Below are 11,259 nucleotides of genomic sequence, written 5' to 3'. Positions count from 1 at the left end.
AAAAATAAAAAGAACTTTTATCCAATGATTTTTGATGTGCATAAATGTTTTGAAAAAATACGTACTTAATTTAAACTGATTAATTTAATGCGTAATTTTATGTCATCAGTGAGTTTTGAAGTTTCATTAAATTAGTGTGTCGATGTCATTAGTGTGTACCTATGTATTAATAATATCGTATTATCTTCTTATTTCTCGTAGTCGTTAGTATACCTGACAAGTGTGTTTTTATTATCAGATCTCCATAGCTACCTCTTTCCAAAAGTCACCCTTTGTCACTGGTAGGCGGTAATATTTATCACTGATAACTGGATCCTCGATTTTAGCATTAAAATTAAAAATACTTAAAATAGATCTCGTTCAATCGATCATCTACAGATAAAATCTAGGTAGGTACACTAAAAATAAAACTTAAGTGTCTATCTGATTTCAAAATATTTACTTTGTTCGGCGTTTTGATAATTTATAAAAATGAAATATTTTTTTTATCTGTTTACTCATCCAAATACTGGATTGATGAAACATTTTTGAGTGTCAATTTAACAGAGTTTCATTTCGATATCTCAAAAGGTTCTGAAATTGAGATAAAAATTTTCGTAAATAATGCACTTGCAACAATTCATCATGGATAGCTAAAGTAGTCAGATATCAGCGGTGGTGAATGCTGGAATCCAGTAAGTTGGTTTCACGAAAAGACAGGACAGCTTAAAACTCATCAGGCATTTGCATTGCTTGACCACTATTAATCATGAATTAATAAACTAGCGCTTATGTGGTAAAAGTCGATTATAATGATAAAAAGTTTTTGTTCATTGTTTTAAGTTATTTCCCGATTGCAGGAGAACGAATCGTCATGGCAATGGGCGGCCAAGAGTTACACATCCGCGATGCTCGCCCCACTGACTCCATCCCATCATACTCATGCCTTGCGAGAGATTCACTGACTGGTGACAGAAGAAGAAGCGAACCCGGTCATCTAACTGTATCAGGTAAGAGATGTAATATAACACATAATTAATGACTACCAGCATTACCATTGGCTCCACAATGTAAGGGTAGGTATATGTTGTATAAAGTTATTCAAGTCAATGACTATCTTTTTATTTCAAATGATTATGTACATTTTTATGTGTATTTTAGTAGTCTTCATTACTAGTAAGTATAGTTTTTTTTATATTAGCTTATGATAATAAAAAAGTTGATATATTAAGGTAACCTCCACTATAACTCAAACCCGATTCACGAACTGACCTACATAGCTACATATTACGGGGAAAAAACATGTGTATTTAATGTGACTTCAACTATCAAAGGATTAAGGGTAGTAGATTGTTTCTTGGATGAACGTAGTATTAGACTGAAAAATAGTGGAACGTGAGATAATATTAGTATCTTAAACGATCTTTGAATAAAAAATTTATCACGGTAAACACAGAACGCAAGATGTTATAATTTGTCCAAAATACATTTATATAGATACATCTAGACGCCACCCGTTGCATTGCTAAATGAAGCTGCGTGCCGTGCGTTTCGTTTGTGGGCGAGCGAACGCATTCGTCTACAAATGTTCGAAACCATAGACCATTTCGCTAGTGCTCGCCCAAAGTGTTCGCACTAGACGCTCAGAATTAAAATATAATTTTCTATTTTTTTACGTTATATAGTATTTTTCCATATCCGTAATTTTCCATATCCATAATTTAAGTTATTTTAAAGAAACACTAGGTCACTGATATTAAAATATATAATAATATACAAATAAATTATCACGTACATGTATCAACTTACCTATGAAACGTAATACCATCTTCTTGCTTATCAGTACGGCTACCATATTTTAATACAACACACAGAACCATCTTTCCTACTTAATTAACTAAAAATATTTACCACTGACTTTATGTTTAACACAAAAATAGCAATGTTAGCAACACGAACTCGCAGGTTATCGACGCTACGTGAAGCGATTCACCACGATTTGCCGGCGATACTTTTGGAAACTAACTCACACATATGTAGACCTTTTATCATACTCTAGCGCGTGTCGGCAGAGATTATAAGGGTGCCGAATACTTTCTCACTCGCACTCATACATCGTTTTTGTTCAGGTCTTAGACAACTGCCAAGTACACAGAAAACATTGTTGAATATTATAGTTCACCTAATAATCTATAGTTTTTACTCTATACTGTAAAACACAAAGTTTCTCTGGCATTCAATTGTTCCAAAACGGCAGGCTGTAGATCATTGAATATTAACTGAAGATTCTTTGGCCAAAATTAGGATCGACGCAACAAAATGAGATGAACTATTTGTTCTTTAATAAATGAGATAGGAGCATTTAAAGTCTCTCGTACATAATTATTTTTTACAGACGAAGAAACAACGGAATGGAATTGTATAATATGTTATTTGAATTTTTTAGATATTGTCCAACAAGAATATTTAGGCACAAGCCAAACGCGCAGTATTGACTAAATGGAAGGAGCTTATTAGTTTATAATGGAAGTGCGGTTAAAAATAGGAGTAGCTTGTTAGTTCACAATTTTAACACGTGGCCAAGAAGTTCTTGTTGGACAGTACTTGTCTACTTTCTTTAAAAATCGGTAACCTTGGTAACGGAATAAAAAAATTAATTTCATTGCCTGATAACTTTATACGATGTCAATAATATTTAGATTTAAATTCTGAATTCACCGATAATACCTATCTAAAATTTTGAAATCATGGATGACGACATTCTTAAAATTACAGGAATTTCCTCCATTCTAAGACCAATTAATGAAAAAAAAGCCATGGTTTAGCAAATTTCTAGTATGACAAGAATATTGTGATATAAAACAGAAGAAAATAAATACACAGGGCTCGAAATGGAGCGGAACGCACCGGAGCGCCGTTCCGGTTCATAAAATCCACAAAATTATCGCTCCGTCTCGTGGAAATATTAATTTGACTGTCTGAGCTAGATATTTAATATAAATAAAAAAATAACACACTTATTTTTATAAATCACATTTACAATTAATGTTGTATAGTATAATATAGTAGATATTTTCGTAAAATTATCGAGCGCTCCGGTTCGTAAAATTTTCCATTTCGACCGCTGTAAATACACAATCGTCGAGGAAATCCCCCGAGTAAATATGCTAGTTAATTTATTTGTATGAAACTAAATCTGTAAAACAATTACTTTAAGCATGATAAATATAAATATCTGATGTACTTACTGAAATTTCGATTTATTATTTATTACAAAAGATGATGTTTACAATAATATTCTTTATCGTAAATAATATATATTTTAAATGATTATAAAAAATTTGAATTTCTAAAATAATAAAAATAAATATGAGGAAAAATAATGGTATAATAATAAACTCAGAGTAATGGCATATACATAAAACCTATACAGACTTTGTTCTTAGAGATATCCCACATTTTTATTTGTTTACCTTTATAACAACGGCTTATTGTCAAGTTAAATATTTAATATTTTAAATATGTAGACACAGAAGTCATTTAATAACGTAACGGAACATTTAGTTTGTAGAATGTTTTTTTTTATTTACATAGTATTTTTATATTTTACATTGTTGGCACCAGGAATATTTTATTAATTTCGAGGAAAACCGATATTGAATTTATATCTTTTGCATATCGAGATGGTACTTTGATTTAGTCCTGACTAGGGAATCCAATCCCGAGCCAAAATTCTGATCCCGGGATTTCGGGATTACAATTTGACAATCCCGGGATTGGCATTTTTTTCCATTGTTAATATAAATTTTTATATTCACAAATAACATTGATAAAATCGGTCAAAAATAAATCTAGTATAATAATTTATACTATTTAAGGGGGGACATGCTCGTCGAAGGTCAAAATTGAGTTTTTATTGTATTTTCAAACCACGATCCTGGACACTCCTTAAACGTTGTAGATAAATTATTGATATAATTTTGAAGCCTTATTATCCTTTATAGTTATTTTAAACATTTGATGACTGCATAAAGTATTTTTGTTACATAAAATAGTATTCTTTTAAACCTCTCGCTCTAATGTTTTAGAATATAGTCATATTTCGGTACATAACTGTGCAGTAGTGTTAAGATTTTTTACGTTTATTAATTTTTAAACGCATTTATGAAACCATTAGTATAATTTATTACGAAATATTTTTTGTAAAATATTCACGATAAAAAATTAAATTGATAATCTCTGTGATCCCAAATTTGACAAGAATTAGGCATTTTATTATTCAAAAAATCGGCAAGATTTACAAATTTGAAGATGATTCTAAAGATACTTATTATAAGCTATGTTTTTGACCATTCAAGTGTGATAAACATCTTATGAATAATGATTGCTTTATAATAATTATTGACCTAAGAATAAGGTAGTGTTTTTTTGAAATACGCCATTTCCTTTGTCATTCCCCAGTGGTTAAGCTACAACATACGGCCGTAGCCATAAATTGACAAACTATAATTAAAGTAGGGAGTAAAATTATGTTAATGCGCGTGTTTGAACATGTACCTAACCGAATTTTTTTTTATTTTTTTTTAAACGGTACATGTTCAAACACGCGCGTCAATATCATTTTACTCCCTACTTCAATTATAGTTTGTCAATTTATGGCTACGGCCGCATGTTGTAGCTTAACTACTGGGGAATGACAAAAGAAATGGCGTATTTCAAAAAAACACTACCTTATTCTTATGTCAATAATTATTATAAAGCAATCATTATTCATAAGATGTTTATCATACTTGAATGGTCAAAGACATAGCTTATAATAAGTATCTTTAGAATCATCTTCAAATGTGTTAATTTTGCCGATTTTTTGAATAATAAAATGCGTAATTCTTGTCAAATTTGGGATCACAGAGATTATCAATATAATTTTTTATCGTGAATATTTTACAAAAATTATCTCGTAATAAATTATACCAATGGTTTTATAAATGCGTTTAAAAATTAATAAACGTAAAAAATCTTAACACCACTGCATAGTTATGTACCGAAATATGACTATATTCTAAAACATTAGAGCGAGAGGTTTAAAAGAATACTATTTTATGTAACAAAAATACTTTATGCAGTCATCAAATGTTTAAAATAACTATAAAGGACAATAAGGCTTCAAAATTATATAAATAGATTATCTACAACATTTAAGGAGTGTCCAGGATCATGGTTTGAAAATACAATAAAAACTCAATTTTGACCTTCGACGAGCATGTCCCCCCTTAAGACATATACTGTTAATATTGTATATCTACGTTCAATCTTGGAAATACATAAGTTTAATGGAGTAAATAACATAATAATAATTATGTAATATAAATAATAATGTGAATTTAATATGAGATTGCAGTTTCTGATAGTAAAGGCTTAATGAATGGAATAGCGAGATTTAAAATAGTAAAGCAAATAATTATGACGTACTTATGGCCTTTCCGCTTCATAAATCTAATTAGTCAGCCAAATATGAAGCTGCCGTAAAACGTATGAGATCATGGTGGAATTACTGTGTTAAAAGTGCGAAGCATTGTTTTTTTCCAATCTTTCTCATTTTTAATAATTTATGTGAAAAAATAAAATAAATCGGCAACTTAAACATGGGTATAAATCAAACTTCATTCAAACTCAGTTTATTTCTAATGTAGTATTTTTTTATTATAAGTATTTTTTCTGTTATATTTTTGCTTTTATTTTATGTTCCATAAAAATTGTTAAAAAAATCAATACCGAAATTCCGGGATTATGTTTATCAATCCCGGGATTCATAGGTATCGAAAATAGCTCGGGATTGGAATCCCAAGTCCTGACTTGTGTTTGCGACTGAGATCGGGATAAAAGAGAGATATTAATATTAGCTTTCGTTTATTATTGTATCTGTGAGTCGTTATGTTTATTAGATCTCTATAGAATCTACAAATAAGCTATCGATTTAATGACTAATCGCGCTCAAATATCCGAAAACTATGTAATTAGGGTGATATTATGTCGAATTCCGTTAATATTGGCGAACATCTTTTGTAATTTTGAATCAAGGTAAATACTCACCATAATATTTATAGACTGCATTAGAAACGCGGTGTCTGAGGTGATGTAAATTATGTAAATTTATTATTCTCTTAATGCCTGTAGATTTTTATAGCTTTTATAATTATGCTAAAATTACGAAAAATCTGAAGGTTGTCTAATCAAAATTCATTTCTGTCCGCAATTAATAATACATTCAGAGCCTATTTCCTGCCACACCGGGAAAGCTTCGAAAAAATATTGATAAATGTTTTGCATTAGCGATCAGACTTCGCAAGACTAGGGCTGGGTATCACAATAATAGTGTCATTCAATCGGTTCGTACCTTTCAGAACAAGCTTGTTGTTAACATTTTTACCAAGTTTTTATGACAAGATTTTTATGAAGCGTCTATTTTCATTTCATTAATTCAATATATGGTGTGGCCCAGGTACTAACTGTAGTTTCCTGGTTTTGATACTACGTAGAACTTCTCAGTCCTTTCCTATTCGATTGAAAACTTCAACGTTTGTCACCCGGTCAGTCCAAAAAATTTTGAGGATGCGTCTATACACCCACATCTCGAAAGCTTCAAGTTTCCGTGATATCTCTTGGTTTAGCGTCCATACTTCCATACAATAGAAAAAAATTGAGAAAACATAACGCACCGTACGTAGTCTCAGACCTAAGTTAAAGTCTCGATTGCTAAGAAGGCGTCTCATTTTGAGAAAGGCACTCCTTTCAATCTCAATTCTAATTTTTATTTCCTAAAACTGGTCCCATTTCTCATTGATCCGTATACCTAAATATTTATAATGGGTCACACGTTTGATGTTTGGTATTTATTAATATTCGGTTAAACTATATTGCAAACCGGTTGTTATTAACCGGAGTATTAGACTGACACCGGTATCGGTAAACCACGGTAATAATTTATTCAGTACGGCCTATCACTATTCATAAGATGCGTCGCAATCTTTACTTGGAAAAATGTACGTGACTGAATTACCTAAGAAGATGCTTAGCGGACCAAGTATACAGCAATGACTTATGGTTACTATTGGATCCTTAATAACTCAGTTATTCTTTTGGGTTTCGTGATAAAGGAAGAATATTAGGGTAGAAGTTGATATAATTCAGCTTGCTTTCATAAATGTTATGATATTATGGTTTATAAAAGAGATGGATAATGTAACCTTCTCTCTACAGGTTATTTTCCAGTAGGCAGAGCAGTAACATTTCAATTGGGTGCATTTATTAATAACAAAAAATATTGTACATGATCGGCCAATCAGAAGATTGGAAAATGATAACAAAGCACGTAAGATTTTTATGTTTATTTTACATTACAACTCAGTAAAAAGCAGTAAGTCAAAATGTATATAATTATAATACATAATGTTATATTGATATATATTGTACAAAGGTTAGTACTTTATTATTATTAAAAATTTTTTTCTTTATTAAACACCACAACAGGCCGTGAACCCAAATAATAGTGGTAAAACTCCTAGGCTTGAGGAATTTACATATTAGATAATGTAAATATAGTTTGACCTCACCGGGAATCGAACCCAGAACTCTGAGATGAAAGGCCAGCACCTTACGCACTGCATCACGAGAGCTGTGAGATAACTTTTCCTTAAATCGTATGGTATGGTGTATGGCTACCATGAAAATGTCAAAACATCCATGATTATGGAGCACTGAAAATTCATACAATTAACTGAGGATTTTTGTTCTATCTAAGTATATTATATTATTATATTTTGTTCAGCTCCCAAGAGTAAATTTTATTTCTATCTCTATCTTAAGTAATAATAGAGTTAAAAACCATTTTTTTATTCAACGCATAATTCACAATATGTGAGAATGTAACATTGCATTTATTGACCATACATAATTCAATAATACCTCAGAAAAATATACGACTACTAGAAAAAATCTTTTTGACAAGAATACGACGCCCAGCGGGACTCGAACCAGCGTTCACTGGATTCGCGCTGATCCTAATAAGATCGTATAGGCCTCCACAGAGGGGCGGTTTGTATTAATAGATTTTGTTTTTACGAGATATGAGTGTTAACCACGTGCTTACTTAACCTATGAAGTCCATACTCAGACTTGTACACTAATTGAAAAACAATATGTGTACTTGCCAGACCCAGTATCTGAACCTGGGACCCACGGAATCATAGACAGACGCTTAAACTGCATGGCCATTGTGGTTTGTAATACTACTTGTTAAAGATGTCTTAATTAGACGTACATAGCTTAGTTGGTAGATCACAGATGTTTTCAAATTACGTATAAAAGCAAGTTAAAAAAAAGATATTTCAGTTGTAAAGTTTTTATTAAAAGATAATAACACAAATTATATCTCACGTAAAGACAATATAGTGGAATAACTTAACCTTGAAATTGCGCGGATTTCGATTTATTCTATTGCGCACGAATAACTTAGGTTTTTTTTATTATTCTTAGCATTATTATTTCCAACTGCTCTTACATGAAACCTATTGTATCGCTCTAACTTCGTCATATTTTCCGTCAAAACTACTGGACTTTACGCTTATGTCGTATGTTTCTAAATTGCTTACTATCATTAAGTACTGAATCATATTAGTGACATTTAAAATGATATTATCTAATGTTGTTTTGTAGTACCTACATTTTACAACGTTTTTCTTAGCTCGCATTCTTATTTGTCCGGTACAAATCTTGCAATCGATTTGTAACTAACTTCCCGACCTAACTAGACATTTGAAATTTTTAGAATATATCAGAACACGATGCCAATGCATTCTTTTAATACTTTTAGCCATCTTTAAGTAGAATTGAATTCAATTTCAGTTAATTATGTTTTGAATGAAAAGTTATTTCGATACCATTATTGGTTGCTAGGGGGTCTGGGGTCTAAGCAACTAATTTTTTAATATATACGTGCGTTACTATGAAAATCAATATGACATGTCAAAATGACATTTCAATATTATTTCAATCAAGTTCAATTTTTTTTGATCTGTTAAGTTAGTCAAGTCAAGTTTATATGATTCAACAGAAAATTTAAAAACGTTTTATATAAAAAGTTCTTTTTATCTTGTAATTATTTCTCTATATTATTTCTTATTGACTATTTGCTCCCCATGGCTCTCAGCTGCGTCTAGTGCCAAAAAGTTTCTTAAATTCCTCTAGCACCTACCAGATGATAAGATGTGTCCAGCATTTTGTATTTTATGTGGTTTATGTTCAGCCCATTTTCATTATTGATTGTCAACAAATTTTGTTATATCGCATACCGTTTGCTGCTGAATCCAATTATTTCGTTTTATTCTCAGCATTTCCATATATGCTAATTTATATATCTAACGTTATCGTTAACTGACTGTATAAACTGACTATTTGTATATGGAAAATAGGAGAAAATAAATACCAATTTTACGTTCTTATATTATTAACCTAGCTTAGGTTAGTTATCACATAAAGATTTTTAAAAGTTTTTTTAAAGAAATCAATCAGTCAAAAAAGCTCACAACACTTCTTAAAAGCTACACCGTTGGCAATACATCCAACATAAGTTTTTAAAAAACTAGGTATCTATCATCAGGAAAAACGTTTTTCGAGCACTCTAGAAAGTTGAAAGCAAACTTTCCACTTGCCATCTTGGAGCTAGAAGTAGATAAAACTAAAGCCAACAGAAGTGTCTTTACCAATAGCGATATATTCAACTCTGTTGAAACTGAGTTACTTGACATTGTGAGATGTGTGGAACTATCGATGGAATTTAGAATAAAATATTGAATTTAAACAATAAAGTATTATCTAAATTTATTTTAATACATTATCGCACATACTGTGGACAATATAATATAGTCCGGTAAATAATTGTTAGTAAAGATAAAGACCGTAAATATTTATAAGATAGGAGATAGCTGAACAGAATTGAGACTGGACGAAACGTTTTTCTCCATCATTTTAACTAGTGCTCATTTTTAGGCATTTTAAAAAACATAATTTACTTATAATATAGTTTTAATTAATTTAAATTAAACTAGTAACTTAATGCCCACGTGGGCCGAATGACTTAATCGTTGGCCTATTACGTCGTGGGTCCCATGTTTGAATCCTGGTTCTGGCAAGTACACATATTGAAAAACAAGAGATTGAGTCAGAGTATGGACCTAATATGTAAAACAAGTGGTTAACATCCATTTCTCGTAAAAAATAAAAATCTGTTTATAAAAAACTTCACTCTTTGGAAGCTTATAATATGATCTTATTAGGATTGAACATGGTAATAAAAATATAAACATAATATATACGATTTTATTGTATTACAGACAAATTCAGATTTTTTTAAATGCGTAGTAATTAAAGCTGGGTGAAATGCTGGACGAGGAAGTTAACATCCTGTCACAATTTTACAATGTTATTTGAATAAAATATATTCACGATTATAATATATTATTATGTATACGTATAATTAAGGTACATGTAACCATAAACTTATATATTTTCTTACGATCACAATTATTATAGGACATGTAATTATTTTTTAACTATACAAAGTTTACTACTGTCATTGCCCGCGAGATTAAGTGGCGGCGTTTTTTGTAGACTGTAGGAAGGGGATGATTTGGATGCTAAGGATGGGAGGGCGGTTATACAGGGATCCAATCCAGTCACTAACCTTTAATGTTGATAAGGCGGTCGCGCTGAGCCAGCTCCGTGTTCCCGCATTCACCCACTAGTACTAAGACTCTCACTGTCATACTGTTTTTGGAATGAAAATGAGTTTATGATAGATGGGAGAAGAGACGTTTGTTCGAACCATAACCGATTTAGCGGTAAATAAGGTTAAACGATAACTTCATGATGAGTCACCCTGTCTCGTGGCGATCGACGCTCAAAACTTATACCGGTAATGACGTCATGATAAGTATCAGGTAAACATATGTATATGTCAATGATGTTGAACAATGACTAAATTGTTTATAACATACCTGGACGCACTACAATCATTGTGGGAGATAGCTAAGAAATTTGTACGGGATTAACGCTACCATAATTGGCCCAAAGAGTTAAGTTTTGAAGAATATTTCCGGATTTAACTTCGTGATATGATCCCAATTGGAACTGCAATAATTAATTTATTATGTCAATCATTTGCTTCGGATAATGGTATAAGTATTACACTTATGTAATGAGAGTTTCGTATTTTGTTCAAAGCGA

At 31.2% G+C, this 11,259-nt stretch overlaps 1 protein-coding gene across 1 annotated transcript in view; it reads left to right on the top strand.

Moving 5' to 3' along the window:
- The first annotated feature begins 853 nt into the window (after positions 1-853).
- LOC147070292 (cell adhesion molecule Dscam1-like) overlaps positions 854-11,259 on the top strand; it is a 122,353-nt gene continuing 111,947 nt past the window's right edge. The window contains exon 1 of the mRNA XM_085949873.1: positions 854-989. Within this exon, the coding sequence (XP_085805999.1) occupies positions 854-989 (136 nt within the window). The remainder of the gene's footprint in view (positions 990-11,259) is intronic.

The sequence above is a fragment of the Rhyacophila brunnea genome, unplaced genomic scaffold, assembly GCF_057557595.1.
Source record: "Rhyacophila brunnea isolate RB1 unplaced genomic scaffold, BYU_Rbru_1.0 scaffold_22, whole genome shotgun sequence".
NCBI lineage: Eukaryota > Metazoa > Arthropoda > Insecta > Trichoptera > Rhyacophilidae > Rhyacophila > Rhyacophila brunnea.
The sequence above is the reverse complement of the archived record's forward strand: the minus strand, read 5'-3'. Positions and strand labels throughout refer to the sequence as shown.